The sequence below is a fragment of the Epinephelus moara genome, chromosome 6 (genome assembly GCF_006386435.1).
Source record: "Epinephelus moara isolate mb chromosome 6, YSFRI_EMoa_1.0, whole genome shotgun sequence".
Lineage (NCBI taxonomy): Eukaryota > Metazoa > Chordata > Actinopteri > Perciformes > Serranidae > Epinephelus > Epinephelus moara.
The window spans coordinates 29,665,181-29,687,962 of record NC_065511.1 but is presented as its reverse complement, the minus strand read 5'-3'; the positions used below and the strand labels follow the sequence as shown (position 1 = coordinate 29,687,962).

At 40.2% G+C, this 22,782-nt stretch overlaps 2 protein-coding genes across 2 annotated transcripts; both read left to right on the top strand.

The window, feature by feature from the left end:
• Nucleotides 1-693: 693 nt before the first annotated feature.
• Nucleotides 694-9,992, top strand: cldc1 (C-type lectin domain containing 1). Its single transcript, XM_050047494.1, has 6 exons — nt 694-1,110; nt 3,007-3,117; nt 6,609-6,740; nt 6,846-6,997; nt 8,770-8,891; nt 9,258-9,992. The coding sequence occupies exons 1-6, from the start codon at nt 1,026-1,028 to the stop codon at nt 9,418-9,420; spliced, it is 765 nt and encodes a 254-aa protein (XP_049903451.1). The 5' UTR covers nt 694-1,025; the 3' UTR covers nt 9,421-9,992.
• A 381-nt stretch (nt 9,993-10,373) lies between these two features.
• cops7a (COP9 constitutive photomorphogenic homolog subunit 7A) lies at nt 10,374-22,455 on the top strand. Its single transcript, XM_050047491.1, has 8 exons — nt 10,374-10,455; nt 14,601-14,723; nt 17,107-17,182; nt 17,924-18,012; nt 19,569-19,771; nt 19,891-19,996; nt 20,338-20,507; nt 21,875-22,455. The coding sequence occupies exons 2-8, from the start codon at nt 14,601-14,603 to the stop codon at nt 21,912-21,914; spliced, it is 807 nt and encodes a 268-aa protein (XP_049903448.1). The 5' UTR covers nt 10,374-10,455; the 3' UTR covers nt 21,915-22,455.
• Nucleotides 22,456-22,782: the final 327 nt, after the last annotated feature.

The following is a 22,782-nucleotide window of genomic DNA, read 5'->3' as shown; positions in this document are numbered from 1 at the left end:
TCGTTAGCAGAGCAGCTGCAACAATATCACCTCTACACCACACACACACCAGATGCCCACTCTCTTGCTCCAACAGACTGTCAATTTTTCTTTTTTTTCTTTTTTTTTTTTTGAAATTTTGGTATATGTCCCATTTATTTATTTATTTTTCTTGGCACCTTATTCCCACAGCCATTGTCAGCTCTTCTTCTCCACAAGGTTTTGTTATTCAAACCAAACTAATTAAAGCCGAGGAGGATTATTTAGTGTTCGTGTCTGTGTCCATTTCTGTGACTACTGAGCCAAAATCTGTGGTTGCACCATCCTCACAAATTGTTATGAATTTGTGTACTTTCCCCATGATTCACAGCTTGGCCTTGCTTTCTTTACAACACACACACACACACACACACACACACACACACACACACACACACACACACACACACAGCTCCCAGCTGCTTTCCCGTCATGACCTTGTCACAGGTCCAATTTTACTTTTTTCAAATTAATGTCAGGAAATTGAAGGCACACAGTTTTTCTTCAGCTATTTTAAAAAAACAAAAACTTTCTCTTCTGACTCAGACGCCCACAAAACGTGCAGTGTCATCTATCACACATCTGTCAGATCCAGGATCAGTGTTCCTTTCCAAGCAGAGCTTGGGAGTGAAGAAACTACTGGATTATGCAATACAGGGCAAGCCGACAGTGCAAGACCACAGCAACAGGCAGAAATACAGAGCAAACAAAGTGAGGAAAGAACATCCCGTTTTGGATTAACAGACTCTCCTCTTTTCCAGAAAACACTCAACAGAACGCTGGAATTATTTAGTTGTAGGTACAGGACAGTTAAACTGAGCACATTTGTCACAGCACTGCAGCAGTGTTGCGGGCAGGGTGGACGTGCCTCGATAAATCAACCAGCAGGGACAAATTTAATTTCAACGAGAAATATTGCTGCTTGGGAGAGAAGATACTGACGCCTTCAGGGACCAGAGGAGGTACAGTGGAGAGAGAGACAGAGTGTTAACAAGGGCATCGCAGCCATGGATAGAGACAACTACACCGGCCTGCAGGAGTTCACAGAGGAACCAACAGGAGGGAACAATCTCATTCACGAGCACAGCAACGGTATTTTAAGATTAAATATGTGACAAAGATACTGAGAAAATCCTTGTGTGTAAGAGCCAGTGGTGCAACATAGAGTACACGTACACTTAGCTCTGTACTCAGTGACAGTGTTTACTTTTCCTCTTTGTGATGCAACCTCTGCCTCACTACATTTCAGAGGGAGATATTATACTTTATTGGACTCCATTATATACAGCAGTGAAAGAAGTATTCAGATTCTTTACTTAAGTAAAAGTAGCAGACTACTTTACTCCAGTAAATGTTGCTTACTGTGTATGTATTACCCAGGTATCAGCAAAATGTGTCTAAAGTTTAAAAGTTCTTACTATACACAGGCAGCATTATTGAATTATTATCACTAAGCCATCAGCATGGAAGCTGTATTTTAAAGGGACAGTTCACCCCAAAATCAGAAATACATACTCTTCCTTCTATCTTTTTATCATGCAAGATTGTTTTGGTGTGAGTCACAGAGTGTTTGAGATATCGGCCCTAGAGATGTCTGCCTTCTCTCCAATATAATGGAACTAGATGGCACTTAGCTTGTGGTGCTCAGAGCGCCAAAAAATACATTTGAAAAACTCAACAGCAATGTCTCTTTCCAGAAATCATGACCTGGTTACTCAAGATAATCCACAGACCTTGTTGTGAGCAGTTTTAAGTAGGAACTATTTTCTTTCCACTGAACTACACCCACCAACTACCATTGCGCAGAAGAAAGCATGTATCTACTGCGAGCTATAGCACCACTGAGCTAGCTAACATTACAGCTCAGCTGAGGAGGATGAGGTGATGTGGTTGGCGGGTGTAGTCCAGTAGAGAGAAAATAGTTCCTACATGAAACTGCTCACAACAAGGTCTGTGGATTATCTTGAGTAACCGGGTCATGATTTCTGGAGAAAGACATTGCTGTTGAGTTTTTCAAATGTATTTTTTGGCACTTTGAGCACCACAAGCTGAGTGCCATCTAGTTCCATTATATTGGAGAGAAGGCAGACATCTCTAGGGCCGATATCTCCAACACTCAGTGACTCACACCAAAACAATCTAGACTGATAAATAGCACTACAGGTAAGAGGAAAAATATGTATTTCTGCGTTAGGGTTAGGGTTTTTGGGGGGGTGAACTGTCCCTTTAATGTTGTAGCTGGTTGCATTGGAGCCAGTTCCATTTATTTCATATTCTGTATTGGGTGGTTTATCTACTGTATGACAACAGTTACTCAAATTCTGTTCTGAGGTGTAACTTTGAGGTAGTTTTACTTAATTTGAGTGGCCTTATGGCATTTCCACTTCCCTTCAATTTTTGACAGTTTTATTTACTTTACAGTTTGAGATTTTACACGCAAAACATATAATTTTATAACATATGATGCACCATAATAAATCAAACTTTCAAGACTATGTGAAATAGTAAATCGTCTCTACCTGAACCTACTATAACATCATAATACTGCATATATGTGAATGCATTAGCAATAAAGGCAATTTGCTGCCTTATGAGAGCTTTTACTTTTGATAATTAAAGCACATTTTGCTGATTATATTTCTATTATTTTCTTGTAATTGAGTGTTTTTACAACTGTGGTATTGCTGCTTTTACCCAAGTGGGGGATGTGAATACTTTGCTACAACTGAATCTCTCTACATGAATACAGAGCACATGCATTTTTGTGTCTGTGTGCATATTCGGCAGCAAGAGACACAAATAAACACTTGACCTAACTTTCCAGCAGACGTTCAGTGTTATCTTTTGGGAATTGTAAATGTTATGAAGATAAATTCCGGTCAAATGGCTCTGCTCCACAATGTTCTGCACTTAACACAGCTGCACCAGAGGATTAAAAAATGGTGAATTGACAGCTTCCATGCTGCGGACTGTTTTGTGTCTAATCAGGCTCCCAGGGACTGAAGCAGGGCGTTGAGTGTTTGAGGAGTCGGACTGCTCTCCTGTTGCTTATTGGCTTCTTGGCCTCCATCTGTGCCAACATAGCACTCACTGTGCTCTGTAAGTATAAACAACCTCCTGTTCTTCCTGCCCTCCAGCCTGAGTATGTATATCTGCCTGTCTGTCTGTCTCTCCGCCTGTGAGTCTCACTCTCGCTGATTATTCTCTCTTTATTTCAGCTCAGTGCGCTTTTGGACACCTATAATTGGCAATAAAAAAGATAAAGCGCTCTCTCCAGTCCGGTGAGGGTCATGTAATAGAAAAAGCACAAAAGTCCATAATTGTGAAATATTTCTCCTGCAGGGCCAACAGGCTCTGGCAGCTCTGCCTGATAATGTGCTTGTGAGGACACTCTCTCATTTAAAACAAACACCACTGGGGATGTACGAGCTTGATCTATTACCACCACCATGGCACACACACACTCACACACACACACACACACAGTCACAGTCATAGACACACACAGAGAGGCTTTTGAGTACAATTTTAGTATCTGAAAATGATGACTTGCAACAAGAGAAGGAAGTAAAAAGAAACATCTAACACTTTCTATGACAACTAGATCCGTAACATATTGCAAGACTCTCGATAGAGGCTTACTTTATGAATATGGCGTAGAAGCACACATAATATACTTTATCATGATAAATTGGCTAATATTCCCAGCAGTTAAATATCACTACCATGGGTCAGGTAAGGCGGTAATGTAAATGTTTTCTGTTTACTTAGGTGGGCTCTTTATTTGCTCTAATGATACATTAGCTGCACAGTAACACACATTTGCTCAGTGGTGATCCTAGACTCTAAGGGGCGCCAGGCAAAGACGCCCATACATAAAAATGATGGTCAACGACATTAAAGACCGTCCTTTTTTTCACTGCAAAGGCACATTGGAACTTATAATTTAACAGCATAGGCCAAATCACGCTGTTTGCTTACAATAACTTCAAGGTAGTTAACCCATGTCACGTACATTAAATGAAAAGGCGCTGAGCAGAAGCTACCTCAGTTGGTTAGTTTACCTTGCCATCAAACAGCCCTGTCTGATGCAGAACTGAAGCCACAGAGTGCTCCTGGGAAGACGTCTTTCTGTATGCTGACGTGGAAGTTAGCGTCACCCTGGTTCCTTCATCAAAAATCAGTGGGATTTTAGTTTGGATTTTGGACTATTGCAGAAAATAAGCTCTTTGGCAAACAAATGTTTATGATACTGACACACTCTTTCATGAATTTTTAATGTAAATGGAAACGCCAGAGGTAAAAAGCTAATGTTAGGCTGTATACGAACTACACCACGGTGCCACGACCTCACATTGCCCCAAAAGCACAGCTGTAAAGTCATGGTGGCCATGATGATGTTCCAAAAGCTTCAAAGTCCCTAAAGCTTGTGTGAACCACAGACCTTATTTCAGGTATCTCACCAAAAACCCATTTAAAAAAAACATTGACTTTGAGACGAGGGAAAATGCTAACTCATGTCTGGGTTTTAGAGCTCAACCTTGGGGCACTCCATTATCTTAAAGCCAAGAGACTCTATTGACAAATACAGTTGCTGGTCTACTGTCGCCTTGATTGGTTGGTGTGTAAGATAAAGCGGAGAAAACATTCTAAATATAGCGCACACTTAAATTGATATTGATTTGTTTGGTGTGTGGTTCCTTTTAGGTTTTTGTTTTTTTCTTTCGTGGCTAAAACATGTTTTGCTGCAGCCTGCATACTGGTAGGTTTGGTTAATGAGAGACACAAAGCAACACAGTTTGTAAAATAAGCACAGCAGAAACGTCAAATTGGTCGGACCACCATGTTTAACTATGTATCTTTAAACTTTACAGTTACAGCTGAAAAATGACAACAGAAATAAATAAGTGTGCCGATTTCACATATCTCCACAATTCCCATCAGTGACCAGTCTTCTACCCGGAAATAATTGTTGTTGTTAGAGTATTGTCAACACTTATACTTAAATGTATAAATATGAATAAACACAAAACACTGAAAACAAATCCACATTGTTAAACCTAAGCCAACTTCAATAATTCAACACTACAAGACAGTTACCGTACTAAAGACAGCAACATACATCTTGAGCTGGGATCAATAATTGTCTTCCTGACTCGGAGAGACTCAGCAGCCAGCCACACCTCTTTTTGGACATCCAAAACATTTTAACAATTTATTCATGTCCACATAAAAAGAATCAATGCAAGGACTCAAATAATGAACTTGCAGTGGAATACATTTAAATCATGGACGAGTGACATAAGTTTCCACAACAGAAAACATAGTAGGCTACTCAGTTGTCAGGGATACAAGTAACAATGTCTTTGCCGTGCATGGCTGCTGCCAGTGATGGCAGTAATTTGCAAGATGTTTAGCCTGATTTTTTTGGCATGCTAAGATGCTGAAGTCCTCTTAAGACCAACCTGTGAATGTGTCTGAGGCTGCCAAATTTTAAAACAAGTAGTTTCCAACTTTAACTCATCTGAGATATTTAGGAGTGGTTGGTATTTAATGACCTTGATCATAAAGGTCCTCTTTAAGTTAGAGGCAAAGGTGCGGACTACCTCTAAATCAAGCACATTTTTGGACTCTTCATTAACCACTACAACATCTGGTGTGTTGGCAGATGTTTTTGGGGGTAAATGGAGGTGCCCCCCTGCATTTGCTGTATAAAAAATGCAGCACATTTTAACATCTGATTTCACAAAGATACAGTTCATAGCAGGGGTGTGACATGATGGTTTTGTGGTATCTAAGTATATGTGGGACACCTTGTGTGAACCTCAGTGCAGCACCTGCACCTGTGTTTTTACATCAGCAGGCTTTCCAGTAAATGTTAACATGTCATTAGTTTTATCAAGAACTGCTCATTTCTGTAAAACATGCTAACTCTGACGCGATTCACTAACCACAACAAAACTTTCTGCTTACAGTTAATTAAGATAAAACGAAAAGACAGTAAGTAGCTTGATCTTTAATTCCTCTGAACCTGACCACAATGAAAGCCACATACACATGTACATATTATCTGTATTAATGACTTGTATTACATCAATTACTCTTCTTAGAAAGCATCGGGGATATGTTTTTTTAATTGGCAAAGGGGAGTAAACAGAGGAAACACAAATGTGGAAAAATAACTGGCAATGAAACCAGAGAAAGTTCATATTGTAAATGATAATTTTTTTTCACAGCCGCAAGGGAGCTCATATAAACTCAATTATTTCAGCAACAGCAGCAATAAAACCTGAGAGATTCACAGACTGTACAGAGGAGCATCATATGTTGGAGGAGGGAGAAGTTAGTGGTGGATTAGAAAACACAACAGTATGAAAATTACATTAGATTATAGTTGTGCTTTACTGGGTGGCGATGCAGGTCCAGACTGAAATATCTCAACACTCACAGGATGGATTGGCATAAAATTTTGTACAGATGTTCATGTTCCCCAGAGGATGAACTGTAGAAACTTTGGTTATCCCTTAACTTTTTATCTATCACCATCATCAGATCAAAGATGTAATGTCTCTATCTATTTTTCTTCTCAGTGATTGGCAGGCCGGTGCCAAGTGCCCCCCTGGATTCCTCATCTCTGGGTTTTAAACTGAACTCGGTGCAGAAACGTTACATCCAGCTGTGTGAGGACTACACCGCTCTGGGACAGAGCTGTTCAAAGACAGGTGGCAGGATGTAGATCAAACGAATACACGATCTTCATTTTCGGCTGTCTTTGATTTACTGTTAACCCTTATTCCTTTTTATCTTGCCCTCTCTCTCATTACCAGTGAAGCAGTGCAGGGCGTGTCCTGAAAAATGGATTCAGATCGGGGATCAGTGCTACTTCTTCAGCAGTAACAAGCTAGACTGGCTTCAGAGCAGAGATAACTGCGCAGAGATGGGCAGCCATCTTACCATACTGCACACCATGGAACAACATGTGAGTGTGTGTGTGTATGTGTGGTGAGTGTGTGAAGTGATCACAACTCACTGTATCAGCAAACTCCACAGACAGTAATGAACACTTTGTCTGCAGAGCCCTGCTGACCGGCGCAGGTGTTCCTCGTTCCCCTTAATTGGGTCAGTTACTGTGTGTGTGTGTGTGTGGGTGTGTGTGTTTGTGTGTTTGTGCGTGTGTAAAGATGGGAAACACAAAGACATCTTCACAAGGCAAGGTCACTTCTCTGCTCTTTATTTTTGCATAAGGATAGTTTAAGGTTAGAAGTTAAGGTCCTTTTTCACAACAGACATTTTACCTTGTCAAGGCAGGAAAAGCACAGCTGTTACTAATAACATTAACGATGGCTCTGCTTTATTTTAGCATCCCAGTAAGCCATAATAACAGTGTGACAGTGAGCCAGCATGCACAATACCAGGACCCTGAAATTGAAGCAGCCACATGGAATTCACCCGTCATTAATTCCATCATTTACACTCGTGCGCTTCCTACCGTGACATGTCCAAATTTCTTCCAAAAAAATCAAAAATAAATAAAAAACAAAAGAGAGAGAATCCAAGCTACAATTAAACTACACACATAATCAAAAAACATGACTACCATGACTTACTGGAACACTTGAATAGAGCGGAGCCATTATTGATGTTATTATTACCACTTTTCTTGCTATGACAAGTCAAAATATCTGCTGTGAGATGTAACAAAGCAGTAGACCAGGGAGTGAGAATATAGTGACAGTTTCAACAAGTATGACAAGTGATGGAAAGTCACCAAATACAGATTTACGAATGTAAATATGCTTTAAATTTTAATGTTAGGGTTAGGGAAATTACACAGCAGCACTTCAGAGTGTTAAAGATGTGTGTTTCGGTTGCTGTAAATGAAGATCCTCACCAGTATAATACCACAATGAGAAAGTGTGTGTGTGTTTTGAGTGTTTGTATTGTTACTGTTATTGTATTGTGTTTCTATAAAGGACTGTTAAAGATTAAGTCTTGATCTAAGGGTTTAGTTTAAAGGTCTAGTGTGCAGGATTTAGGGGCATCCACTGGTGGAAATTAAATATAATATTCATTACTATGTTTTAATTAGTTTAGAATCACTTGAAACTGAGTATTGTTGTTTTTTGTGACATTCGAATGAGCAGTTTATATCTACGTATGGAGCAGGTCCTTTTTCCACTGAGTCCACCATGTTGTTCTGCAGTAACCCAGAATGTCCACAGTCCAAAGACATGCAGGTTAATTGGTGACTCTAAATTGTCCGTAGGTGTGAATGTGAGTGTGAATGGTTGTCTGTCTCTATGTGTCAGCCCTGTGATAGTCTGGTAACCTGTCCAGGGTGTACCCTGCCTCTCGCCCAATGTCAGCTGGGATAGGCTCCAGCACCCCCCACAACCCTCAAGAGGATGAGTGGTTACGGAAATGAATGAATGAATGATTGACTAAGGAGCGAGAGCAGCCAGGCTCAGTATTTTGTGTGATGATCTTGGACTGGCCAGGTTCAGGTTTCAGCTCACATGAGGTCAGTTTGGTCTGGATTGTTTATCGCCATGTTGAGGACTCCAACTCTTGGCACATGGGAAAAGTTGCAGTTTTGCAAACCTCATCACCAGATGCCTCTGAACCCTACACACTACTAGACCTTTAAAATCTGGTTTGGGTTAAGGATTTAGGGTTTGGGACAAGGGCAAGAGTAAATCAATGATTTACCAACCTTTGTGTTTGTGTGTGCGTGTGTGTGTTTAACTTCAGGACGCTCTGGAAAAAGAAGCCAAGAATATCGGCGGATTTGATTACCACTTCTGGATCGGCTTGTCTGATATAGAGACTGAGGGAGACTGGAGATGGGTGGACAACACAACACTGCAACACAAGTACCATCTGATTTTAATATCTAAAGCATTAATCATGTATTTGTTTATGTTTATATTAAAACTGCTATCCTGCATTCATTTGAAATTTTGATGACACTGAATAAACTGTCCAGGGAGCACCTATACCATCAAAAGCACAATAACAAAAAAAAATCATAAATACGGTATAAATAAAGCTACAATTGCACCATCAAATGAAAGACAGACACACAGCAATCAAAACCTGAGATAAATCAGAGTTCAAAAATGTAACCAATGAATCAAAGGCTTGGGTGAGGTGAGCCTGTTTTTCTCGTGTCCGAATTGTTGTTGGTATTAGCTTATATCCAATCTATCCCTGATTCCTCCTCTCTCCCTCTGTCACAGTTACTGGGATCAGTGGAGCTCAGAGCCAAATAACCACCAGTCAGGAGGGGTACATGGAGAGGACTGCGCCACCTTAGACAGCCACGCAAAGACATGGTTTGATGTTCCTTGTAATCACATTTATAAACGGATCTGCCAGATGGATGCCATTCAGCTCAACTGAATCCTCACACTGAAAATACTGCACAACTGGGAAGTCTGGAAACCTAACAAGGTTGTGAAAAAGCCCAATCTAAAATGTTTGATTGCATGTTTGGGGTTATTCGCACCATATTTTTTTTTAGAAGGTATAGTTGGTGAAAATCTGTACACTGTGTTGAGGAAACTGCAATACTGCACACTTGTTGTCAAGCAAATCTAAAGGACAAAGACATGACGTAACATTTTTTGGAGTGTGTCCATTGTCAATTAATGAGTCAATTATTGAATGTACTTGTGAGATATTTCCCAATGACTTTTATTTGAATGTCAGGCCATTCAGGTCTGACATTAGAAAAAGGTCTTCATATTGCAAAACTGAATGCCACGAACACTGTCTACTGTCTCTTAGACCTTTGGGCACGATTGTTGTCTGTCTTCGATGTCCACCATCTTCAGCAGAGATTTGTGCCAATTCACATCTTAAAACTGACCTGCAAAATATTTTACAGTTTTCTCTTCAAGATTAGTGTTGCTTTTCTGCACTGCTTTATGTGTTTGAGATGTTTATGTCAATAAAATTTTCTTTTTTCTATATTCAGCTTTGTGTCTACCTTTTTGTTTTTACAGTGCCTGGCATACACATGTCCATGCAGCCTACTGACAACTCAAATCCAAATAAACACTCTTGGATTGTTTAATCTGAAGGATTAAAGTATTATAGACCAGACAATAACTAGACAGAGTCAATGCAGTCAAGGCTTTTACTCTTTTGCGACCCCTCAGATTGATCTTGGGACTCTTGACCTGAAGTTAGTCAACCTCTGCGGAACAGCCAATATTGATCTCGACTGTTCCACATGGTTTAAATCAGATCACCGCTAGATGACGCTGTTCCCTCTGATCCGCTGATACATCTGCTGATTGACAGCTGTACTTGTCCCGCCCACCCCGGTTCACCGTCCAATCAGCGCTTACGTTGCTTTGTTGTTGTACGTGTGCTGACAGCGGAACTGAACAATCGAGAGGGAGGCTATCTGCTAGAAACCAACACAACAAGGTAAATTTGAGCACACGTAGCCGTATTTTAACGCATTTACAGAGATATTTACGTGCGTATTTTGTCTCTCAGTTATTTGCGCAGTGTAGTTGTGCGATTTAAATCCCCAGAAAGGCTTAAAATGAACTGAGGCCTAACGTCAACGGATAAGTGAAGCCTGACGGTTGATTAGCCGTTAGCAGCCGAGCTAGCATGACACATTGAGCTCGTATAATAATTAACACACATTTTAATGAGAACACTTCATCTAAAAACAACTTCGTACATGAAATTATGTATTTTATTCGTTAAGCACTTCTTCTGCCAATTGCATCAATGTGTGTTGACAGATAAGGTCAGTGATTTTGATGTTAGCCGGTTAATTTAACGTTAGCGGTGCAGCTAATGCTAATACTGGGGCAGGGGGTAAGGTTGAGCAAGCTTCACTCAAATACTTACGTCTCCACCGTCCTTTTGGTTTTGATAATTTTAATATGTAAGAAATAGTAAAGTGTGTTTGTCAGACGGTGTTATAGCTAACGTTACTAACACAAGTCTTTGTCTATTACTGTGTAAGACTTCAAAGTAGCATCACAGTCTCCCTGCAAGGATGGTCGTGACGTATGTGTCAACACGTGTATGTTACTGAAAATGTGTAGGTTTTTTTGTGTGTTTTTCTGTCTTTCAGCACGTTTACTTCACCACATCTGTAGTCACAGACATTAGAAAGTAGAAATGATGTTGTCACCCTATTGGCAGCAACAACAATTTTACACAATCAGAGCCTTTGACTTTAAACTCCCAGTCAGGCCACTGAGGCAAGAAGAGAGTACACTTACTTTGTGTATCTTGTTGTGTAATATCCATTACGTTAGTGCTGGAATGATTAGTGGATTATTTAAACAGTCTATTAGAAGTTACTCAACAACAGTTTTGTTGAGCAATTCATTGTTGAAATCATCTACAAAGCTAAAATGACAACTATTTTTTTTCTGATTATCAGAGCAATTGCTGTTTTTCTGGGCTTAAAAGAAGTTTGAATTTAATTTATTTGGGTTTTAGACTGTTAAATTGACCAAACAAGCAATTTTGATGACATCGCCTTGACCTACGGTAAAGTTGTGAGAGCATTTCTAATTGACTACTTATGCACTGTATCAAATAATTTAAAAGATAAGTTACTCATGAATTAGTAATGATTATAATTGTTTGTTTGTAGTCCTAATACATGGCTACTCTTAACACTTATAGTACACAAGAATATACTTTGAACTCACAGTATTTTGTGCCATAACAAGCACAAACTGTTTATCATACAGCCATGTGCTCCTTTCGAAAATCATAAAGAAATAAGTAACACTGACTTACACTCTGAGAACATTTTCCAGGAGCTTTACCCTTTCTCCCGCTCCACTGCATTTTTTTGCTTTTCTGTCTTTACAGTAACACTGCTTTCACTTGGCTGGAACATTGCAATAATCTTATCACCACTGCCCACAAGCAGTTAATCCCTCAAGATACAGTTTTACCATTTTGTTTTCCCTAAAGTAGCTTCAAGGTCATTCAAGTCATCGTGCCCCAGATTGTCCCACAATATCATTTACTGTATATTCTGTATCGCCTTGTTTCAACTCTTCATTGAAGCTATATAGTGTTGACACTGAGGGAAATGTTGAAATTCAAGACTCCGTGTTTTTGGTTGCATCATTCCATCCACCAGAAATATTCTAGATGTGTTGTGTCTCATTTTCCCCAAAGTCCAGAGTGACATTTTTTTGAATGTCTGAGATCCTCACTTGAATTTTAATAATGTTTTGTGGGCATAAACAATGTTTGGCTGTACAGCATGAGTTTGTAATGACTGATCCACTGCAGACTGCAGGTTGATTAGGGTCCTCTCTCTTGCTTTTATAGAGAGAATATGAGTTATAATTCTGTTAATGATCTGATCATCCTAAGTGGACTTGCTCATTAGCAAAACAGCACATATCTGTCTGCATATCTGTTGAGACACATCTAAATTCATCATTAAAATAATTCAACGTATCGCGTTTCATTCCATTAAAATCTCAAGTCTGAGAGGTTTTCAGTGATCTTTAGAGCTATTTAAGGTCCATTTTGGTTGAAGAGGATTATGGGAAAGATAGATGAACCACCTCTTATTAGAGCTGAGAGTCTGTTGAAGTAAGTGCTACTTTGGTGAATTTGGGGTATGATGTACTGTACAACAGTGGAAGCTTAGAGCTACTGAATTCATTTTTAAATTGTTTTCCCTCTATCTTTGTACCCTTTTATTATTTTATTAAATGTTTTATTCAGATGTATTCTCTCACTCTATTTTTAATCTAAATCTCATTGTAACAGTACAAATAACAATAAAGCAATAATAATGGCAAAATATTAATAAATGCTGAATGTTTTGAATAAGGAATGTGGTGCCAGTTGTACCATACAAAGAGAACAGAAGGTACCATAGTGGCATTTTTTTATACAAATTATTTTGTTGACATTATATTGGCATGATACGCAGTTAAACATTGATGACAATAACAGGCTGAATGAACTGAGAAGCGTGTTTAGCAGCAACAATGTAGTAATTATCTAAGCTCATTACCGCATGACAAAACAATTTTTCACATAGAGTAACTATGTGTCACTTTGCACTTGGGGATTCTTGCAATTATTATTAGTTATCTTTTAGTAATGTTAATATTTTCTTCGAGTTTATTTGTTTTTATTTTGAAATCTCAGAGGTCACCAAGATACTGAGATCTGAACAGCTGCATCCTGCATATTAAGCAGGTCCACATATTCCTCCAGCCATCTCTCACTGATATGCAGCCAGTTCTGTCCTCCTTTAAAATTCAATAGATATACACAGATGGAGGCAATCCAGCTTCATTTGACTTTTGAAAATTCATGAAATTAATAGAGGTTCTGTTTCTGAAATGGTGTAGGTTAATGTGTTTGGCTGCAACACATGCCTGCTCATCTGTTCCGCTTGCCTGAGAATGTCGTCTTTATACCTCTTTGATGGTGGTCCAGTGGGACAACATATGGAACATGTGCATGTGTGCATGTAGATTTATCCGATTTAGTATGATTCAAATTATATCAGCACCCTCAGCACTGATGGTAATAGATAAGAGACAGTCAGACTAGTCTTAGTTCAGCAGTTGGTATCCAGACTCTCTTTTGCTTTCATTTTAGGGAATGGCCTCAGGTAATAAAACCAGTCTGATGCAACTGCAATAATTTTACCATGTATCTGTAAGACTGAGCTTCCTTTGTGTCCCAAGATGTGTCTGCTGGGATTAAGATATCTTAAAATATCACTTCAAAGTCAACAGGACAGCTCCTCGCATTGGATAATTGTCAGTTAAGACACTTCTGAATTGGGAAGAACGCACAAGTAGAATCAGACTGACATCCTGTCCAGGCTATTTTTTGTATTTGGGTAATTTGTACTATAAAGCTTGTTGATTACAAAGCCAGAGTTGGGCACAATCAGGAAATGGTCCTGGTTTTTTGTTGTTGCTTTTTCAGGATTTACTTTATGTAAACTAAATACCTGCTCGAGACGCAGGCAGATCCCTGCTCCTATTTAAGTAATTATTCTGGTGTTGCCCTCAGCCCAAAGTGCATTTGCATCGTTTCTCTATGCAGGGAATGGGTTTTGATGAATATACATGCCGTGCTTCGCATTCATTACATTTGTTGCCCGCATCGGTGCTACCTAGTGCAGCTACTCTTCCACTATCCGAGTTGCTCTCCAGGTAATTTGAGGGTTAAGGGCTTCGGTCAAGAGCACTTGGCTGTTAGACCTTAAATGAAAAGGGAGTATTGTTCATTCTATTCTATGTCCTTTGAACGGGCCACAAGTGGCTAGACTATTATTTAGAGGGGAACGACAAAGCAACGCAAACATCCTGTGGAGGCTTAGGGTTCATTGATAGTGTTTTTTTTTTTATTGTTTAGTATTTATGAAAGATTGTGACATGCTGTCCCTCGATGCCTTTCTTCAGATGGCACAGCCAGGGCGGCAACAGAGATGTAATTTCCTTGATTTTCTACTTTCCACAGAACTCTGGTGCTCTTATGTGTCTCTCCGTAATACTTTTGTCTAACCTGCTAACCTTTTTGTCTCCTGTGACCCCTGGCATCAGATGGAGGTGGAGCAGCTCCTGTCTCTGTCAGGCTCAGCACTGGCCCAGGCTGTCAGCTCCCTGCTGGAGACCCCAGGCCTCTACGTCTTCTCTGACATCCTGGAGCTGCCTAATGTCAGAGAGGTAAACACACTCCCTCACAATCCATCTTCCTCACCCTTTGTGTCTCGGGACCTTTTCAGACCTGGCATGAAAAAAATCCATCTTAATTACAACTAGACAGTAAATCTCACAGGTGTACTGTCACATTCAGAGGGGTCGGTGATGCATGTGACCACATTCTTAATGCAGTATCAACACCAAGTGTATTCCCCAGTCACACTGAACCACATTCGTCATGTATGCATGTGGAAATGTGTAGCCTATACGTTTGGGCATCAATGATGTAATCAAAGTCACGACTCAGCTCCCAATCAACACATCTATATATAGAGTTTCTGGGCGTGATGCTGCTATCAGTTTCAAAAAGTACATCACCAGCATCATGCATGTGTTGTACGTTAAACTTGAATGAGAATACGTAGTTGACACCCTATTTTGGAGGTGAAATGCTGCAGTTAAATTAGGCTAGGACTGTGCAGCACTATTGTTCCATTCTGTAAAGAAAGCCCTGGAGAGGATGAAGACAAAGTCACACCAGGAGGGATATTTACCAAGGACTTGTGTTCGTTTTATACAGTAAAACAGTAGAATTGTAGATATATATTTTAAAATTTACTAAAGGACCACGCTAAGACAAAGCAACACTGCTGGAGAATGCATGCAGACAACTTAAACCAGTTTTACACTAAGATCATGCGATAAGGCTGCCACAAAATCTCTTCTTGATGCCGCCTGTGCTTTTTTTATACAGAACAAAAAACCACTGGCATAATGCAGCCCCACTGTGTTATTTTAGATAGCATGCCGACATCCAAGGCGCCTATAAAAGATATGACTTAATGTGTGTTTTTTTATTTTGTGGAAGCATTTTTCAGTCGAAGCTGAAAAAGCAGAGATATAATGGACAAAGGGCCATAGTGGAACTTGCATCAAAGTCTGGCACCAATGCAAAATTCAAATGCTTTCACAGACATAATGAAATTTCTGTTAAAGTGTCCTTGCTAGCATCTAAGAAAAAAGTGGCATGATGTGTACACAACAGTGTCAGCCACTAGTGAGACATAACATACATGTCAGCAGTGTTTCTAAACAATAACAATGGCATAATATGGTAATAACAGACATTTACTCTCCCGGTTATATTGCGGCTGATCTTGCCCCCCCCCCCCCCGGACATTTGCATCTGTTGTTCTTCATCTTTGAGTTAGCTGCTAACTGCTTTTTAAATCTCCCCGAGGTGGGTCGCACACATAACATGCCGTCAAAGCAATGCACCCATCTTGTCCTGCCGGCTGTCAGTTCTCCACAGATAGAGATTTGGTGCTATTACTATCTCTGTTGCCTGCTTAAAAGCAAGACAACTCTGTTTCCCCCGTTCTGTGATTATATGTTTTATACAGATTGGTGAGGCGGAATAACAGCACAAAATTTCTGCCTTGTAAAATGGGCTATTGCTTCAAATCAAAGCTTTACCACTCAGTGTCCCTCAGTGGTTTTCTGCTTTAATATGTCTTTTTCCTGACCTTTAATAGCTCATCTCAGGTCCAGTCAGTTATTCATTTACTGCAGTGATGTAGTTAGTCAGTGGAGTTTTAAAGTCAAAAATCCTCCTCATTGATTTTCTCAACTCATACTATTACTGATCTTTAGTTAGGCTGATAACATTGGCTATTTATAATATTTCCTCACATACAGTGTTCCTCTTGGGGGATGAATAAACGCTTGCATTTCTAAAAGTGTCATCTTCTCAAACATTATTTGTGGCTCTGCAGCAGAGAACATTTTCTTTTGCTCGTCACTGCTTTCCAGACATTTTCGTCAATTTTTATCATCATTTATGAACCGCGGATGAACTGCAATTGGGCTCATTAACATTGCAGTGGAAAAATTGCGGTGGCACAAAATTTTGCACTCTAGGTGGTAATTTTTGCTAAATTTAGTAGGCACCCTCCCTCCTGGTGTTTAGTGTAATAGGTAGGGGGATAAGAAGCCATACAGTAGTGCAGTTACATTGTTAGATGAAAGTCTGGCAAAAGACAGGACCGACACCAGCTGATGGCTTTGATTCGGGCATAAGGAAACATTATGGGAGTGATTTCTCTGTTGTTTGACTGGTGGAACAGGGATCTGAAGTCTGATCAGATGGGGCCAGTCGAGACAGATTTTGATGCAAGGTGTTAATGTAACTCCTCTCAGTTTAATCCAAGTATGACTAAATTTAATTAGTCAGACCTTCCTGTGGTCCCTCTCCTTTACTCTTTCTCCCAGTCTCAGCAAGACCTCTCCTCAGAGATGTGCAAAGATAAAATGCAGTTGTACAGTTCTTGTGTAGAGAGTCTCATTACTTCTGTGTTCTGCCACATCATTTTTTTTTCTTTCCCCTCATCTTCCCTCTACACCACAGCTGGAGAATGGCCCTCATGCACCAATGTACCAGCTCCTCAACCTCTTTGCCTATGGAACCTACTGCGACTACAAAGGTATTGCAGTGGCAGCACAGTGTAAATAAGTAATAGGGCGTCCCTGCAACTCTTTTATTATGAGCTGTATTTCTTTGCTGCAGGGCAGGCACCTTAACACCCTCACCTGAGACACTGCAGGCAGGTTATTCACTGACAAAGTTACTGAAACGCTTTTATCTGTGTGGGTAACTTTTCATTAAGCGTTCTGATTGGCTGATGATTGTCTTTGTTGCAGCAGCAGCAGCAGCACAAATGGACAATAAACTAATCTTTTGTGACTTAATTTGCCGTTTGTGTAATGTGAAGTTTCAACAAGAAGTGGAATGTTAATTATGTCTAATTTTATGCTGAACATCAACCAATAGCCTGGAAAAAGAATGTAGCCTACTTTATTGTTCCCTTCCCTTTCGAGTCACACCGACAGGGAGCACATTTACTTTCATAGAGCTGTGTAGTGGACCCCTTAGAGGAGCTGTCAGAGCTGCTGTCTCGGCGGGTGTGAGTCCTGTCACCAGGGGAGCATGGCAGCCGGAGACAGTCACTGGAGATCAACTTCCTCCAGACTCTGTTCTCTGGCTGCTTAAAGAGCTCACCACTCACCCGCGTGTCCCTGTGTAACATTGCACTTCAAAGTAATAAGAAGTGCCTCGATTATGTGTGACTATTTGACCCCTCAGTAAAGTGACACTTACACACTGCCCTGGTATATTTTCCCCATTTTGTCTCTTTTTCATTTCATGTTCTTGTCTGCTGCTGTAGAGAGAGCAGCCTCTCTTCCAGAGTTGACCCCAGCGCAGAGAAACAAACTCCGCCACCTGTCCATCATCAGCCTGGCATCCAACCTCAAGGTACTGGTTCTTTCTTTTCTCTTTGCAGTTTTCGAAAAAGTGCAGAAAGGTGCAGATGAACTGTGTAATGTTTTATTTGTCTCAAAAATAAAAAAAACAGTAGAGATGCATCAGTTTATGGGCGGATACCCATGTTCAGCCTTGTGGACTACTATCAGCAAATAAGATGACAATTATTGATGGCAGTGGCCGATGTTTTTCTGTTGTGTTACATCAGTTTTGCACAGGTTAAAACATTATGATCAGTTCAAGCTTTATGTAGTAAACATGCGTGTTGGGTGAAGGTAAATTAAAACATTATCATGATGTGTTCAGACATAATCTTGTCTGGCATGGTGTCGTATTTCTATCACTGCCGAGTGAAGCCAGTTGGAGCCAGAGCTGATAAATACATGTGACTACTGCAGAGCCATTTGATCCAGGAGTGGATGCTGATTATAACCTATCCCATCAGAGGCAAAAGACAGATGTTAGCAGCTGTTAGTGAGTTTTTTGTGCAGCGGTAAAGGGCTTTAGAGAGTGAATTATGACATGTCATAGTAAAAAGGCTTGTGAAGCAGTCATTTTTAAAAGGATGTTTATAATAGAAAGGTTATATTAAAGGTTGTTTCATAAATGTGTATGATTGAACTGCTCAGTCAGATGAAGTATAATGGAGGGCTGAATGACTTTAAAACAGTTCAGTTCTTTTTTTATAATAAAGATTTGTTTGTTTTCCTGGCATAAAAGAGGGAATAAATAACAAAATAAACACCAACGACAAAAAAAAAACAATGTTTTCAATTGTTACTTTAAACATCAGTATCTGCTGAGAATTTCACAATTGGTGCATCCTTAGAAAAAAAAAAGCAATTTATGAATGATGTGTTAACAGTTTGGCTTTTAATATGGCATGTTAACCAAATTTTTCAAAAAAGTTAATGTGTGGTTGGCTGTCATTTTAGGCTCCTAGATGTTTTTGTATCAGATAAATTAGAATTACACAAAAGACAAGCCTTTCAATCTCAAGTTTCTCAACAGAGTTACCAGCACAGCCAATACTGCTCGTCATTAGATTTCTTATCCCTCCCTCTGTGTGAGTGATAAAGTATTAAATGTTCCTTTATTAAGGCATCTCTCATTCCCAGCTTCTAACCATACTGCACATCTCCTTATGCCCTTTTCTTTCTCTGCTCCTGATAAATAATTGATTCATTATTCTCACCAGCTCTGTCCCTTTTTTTTTCCTTCAAACTTAATCTCACTTTCTACTACCACTGCTCCTTTCACTCCTGCCCCTGTTTTTCTCCTTTAATATGTCACATGCTTTCCCCGAATGTAGGCTTGAACTCTCTAATTGCCCAGTGGAGGATAGTTAAATTCAAAACTCTCCTTTCATCTTCCTCTGGCTGTGACATTTAGACAAATAGGCAATTTCACTGTAACATTTTATTGTCATTTTCCATCAAACCGTTAAAGTGGAATCAAATTATCTGCCTGTATACCTTATTTAAAAAAAAAAAAAAGAAACGAAAAGAGGAGGATACGTAAAGTTTCTCATGTCTTTTTTCCCTCAGTGCCTGCCGTACTCACTGCTCCTCCAGCAGCTCGAGCTGAAGAATGTGCGGGAGCTGGAGGACCTGCTGATCGACGCCGTTTACTGTGACATCATCCAGGGCAAACTGGACCAGAGGAACCAGCAGGTAGAGGTAGACTGCAGCGTGGGTCGTGACCTCGGTCCCAACGAGCTCCCAAACATAGTCAACACGCTGCAGGAATGGTCAGTATCACCTCTGTTTGTCCGTGCGCACACTTTAGATTATCTGTGGCTCAATTATTAGTTTGTCAAACTCGCACTCTGCTTTCTTCCTTCCTCCACGCCTTTCTTCTCTCTCTCAGGTGCACAGGGTGTGAGGCAGTGCTGTGTGGTATTGAGGAGCAGGTCTCGAGGGCAAACCAATACAGAGAGAGCCAGTTGAAAGTCAAAGTCCAAGTGGAAACAGAGGTTAGTCCCTCATCTCATCAGTCCTCACTTCTCTCACTCTTTCCCCCCCAGAAAATCCAGTAAATGTGACTCTTCCCTCTTCAGCATCTCTGCTTTGGTGCTTCTAGCTGCTTGTGGTATTTTAGTTTCCTCCTGACTGCATATTTCATTTTTTGAGTTTTGTTTGAGGGTAAACTCATACAGCAGTGTGTTCATACCTCTAACTTTAAAGTATAAACATGCTTATGTATGAGTTTACCCTCAAACCTTACTATTGTTTTACGACAGACCTGAAAACCCGTCCTTTCACTTGCCCTTCTCTTGAATTTTTAATTTTTAATCTGTCTTCACTTTCCCCTCAGGTGTCAAACCTACAGAAAACGTTAAAGGCCAGCGCCGCCTCTCCGTCGTCAGGTCCCGCCCCCGCCGGAGCTGCCTCCAATCAGGACGCAGACCAACCCGCAGAGCCACGAGACCCCGCCTCCTCTCAGGAACCCCGACAACCAGGCAAAAAAAGTTCAAAGGTGAAAGGGTGAGTACTGTCACGTCACCTTTTTGTGTTGACGGTGTGGACGTACGGGGCTACTCACAGGCAGCCGAATGTTGTCGACATGAATAAAGTTCTCTGGGTGTTCTGGCTTTTAAACAAAAGGGACCACAAAGAGTTTGCATAGAAATTGCATTCATAAAGCCTGGCCAAACGTTTCAGAAATTGAACACATAAAATATGTTTGGCCATGTAAAATAATTTGCTGAAATGTTTTATTCAGAATTGTTTTTGCGCTGTTAAATCAAGCTGAGGGTTTTTCAAGCAAGAAATGCTATTTATTCCTGCAAGTCACAAAATTGGAACAAAAAAGGCTGCATGTGGAGGTTTTTTCCATTAAGATTCTTTTATTGCTGCTTCTCCTTTTGTTCTGTGAAACACTTTGTTACCGCGGTTTTTGAAAGGTGCTTTATAAATACGAATTTACCTAGTTATAAACAGAGCACTATAAAGACTCTACTTCAAACACTAAATGAAAGCCATTAGTCCAATGTTCTTGTAGAGAGCAAAGTTAATTCAACACAGAACCGCTATGTTTCTATTTTTTCAATAAACATTAAAAAGCCAGCTGCCGGTGTAAGTGGTGTGTGTGTGTGTGAGTGAGAACGTGTGTCTGCATGAAGAAGCTTTATTATCACATGCACATCAGTGTTTTGCAGCAGTGTTCTAACCCTGCTATCAGCGACTCTCTTCCTGTTCTGCTTCCATCCGGCCCAATTACCGTTGGCTAATTTCACATCTGTCCTGGATTGTAAAATGTCACTGGATACACAAATGCCCCACGTGCTCTCCTTCTGAAAGAACCGTTACCCCCTCCAGTGATCAGACAAGATGTTTTGCTTGTCTGGTGTTTATGTTTGTTGCCGGCGAACAGAAAGCAGTGATTATTTTCTGGCTGCCTGTCACATTTTGATGAAGCGTAGAACCATATAATTTTCATCACTCAGCACTGCACTTCATTCAAATGAAGATCCACTTAATGTTTTGAAATCCAAATTAATGATAGCTTAACCTCAATCCCCGAATTAAAAATGAGTTTTGACACCATTTCTTTATAAAGCTATTTAAAGGGTTGGGCTGATAGTGCAGCGGTTATTATTAGAAAAAGGTTCTTTGCTGAAATTCTTTTTAATTTGCAGAAATAGAAAATCCACTGAGATCAATTTCAATGCAAAGATACTAAATACTGACATTAGATTTTTTTAACACAAAGACACTGTTGCACCGTGGTTGCATCAGTAATATGCTTGTTTAGTTGTGCGAGTGGAAAGTAAACATGTCATTACAGTATTTTGATAAATCCCAAACAAAATACCAACGCTGTGTTTCTCACTGGTATTTTTCCCACTTAGGCTGCGTGGCAGTGGGAAGATCTGGTCCAAATCCAACTAAAGACAAGAGACTGAGATGTGGAGACGGAGGCACTGATAGACACTCTCACTGATTAACGGACACATGGACACGTTGACGGATATACGGATGTTCACGGACACCTTCGTCTTATACACACTCGTCACAGTAAAACCAGGAAACTTCATGGGAACTTTTCTTTTCACCACGTCTCACCTTGACGGATTCGGAAACAAGCACTGGCTGATGGAAAATGACAGGTGTGACATCCACTTTTGCAGTTGTTAATAGCCTAACTGGCGGACTGTCAGTGTACACACACACACACTCACACACACACACACACAAGTTTCCTCTAACACATAAAGACAGAACAGTCTGCAGCAGGAGTCAGTTGCCTTTGACCAGAAACAGGATCTGTGTATTTGACGCGTATGTGTGCATCTCTATTGGTTTAAAATGTTCTTTTAGTTTCGATTAATTCTTTGTTGCTTTGTTGTTGTTTTTTTCTCTCTGCTGAGTTGAGACATGTATAAAATCAGAATATAAATTGTCGGGAAATAAAACGAAGCCCTGTACTTACCCTAACTGCCTCATTAATGTCACTGTCACTTCTTTTATTAAACGCACTTCAAAGTGCATCTCTGGAGGGTGCACAGCTAAATGTTAACTCGCAGAAGGGGGCTACCCGTTAGGAGGTCAAGCCATTAATTAGGGCATGTCCCCAAAGAGACTAATGTATTATAGAGCCGAGGCTTCCCCTGTGCACAACCAGCATGGCTACACACACATCCACACACACACCAAGTGCATTCATATTTCATATGCGTATGTTTTGCCCAGAGCTTCTATTTCAATGTCAAAATTGCCTGTTGAAATTGCCTGCCACCCTCCCTTGTACCTCCATCAC

Bases quoted from the DNA above. Each gene is read 5' to 3' on its own strand.
- cldc1 (XM_050047494.1), top strand. From the start codon at position 1,026: ATGGATAGAGACAACTACACCGGCCTGCAGGAGTTCACAGAGGAACCA. The intron at 6,741-6,845 runs GTGGCAGGATGT...TCTCATTACCAG, and splicing joins ACAGAGCTGTTCAAAGACAG to TGAAGCAGTGCAGGGCGTGT. The intron at 6,998-8,769 runs GTGAGTGTGTGT...GTTTAACTTCAG, and splicing joins TGCACACCATGGAACAACAT to GACGCTCTGGAAAAAGAAGC.
- cops7a (XM_050047491.1), top strand. From the start codon at position 14,601: ATGGAGGTGGAGCAGCTCCTGTCTCTGTCAGGCTCAGCACTGGCCCAG. The intron at 17,183-17,923 runs GTATTGCAGTGG...CTGCTGCTGTAG, and splicing joins AACCTACTGCGACTACAAAG to AGAGAGCAGCCTCTCTTCCA. The intron at 19,772-19,890 runs GTCAGTATCACC...TCTCTCTCTCAG, and splicing joins GTCAACACGCTGCAGGAATG to GTGCACAGGGTGTGAGGCAG.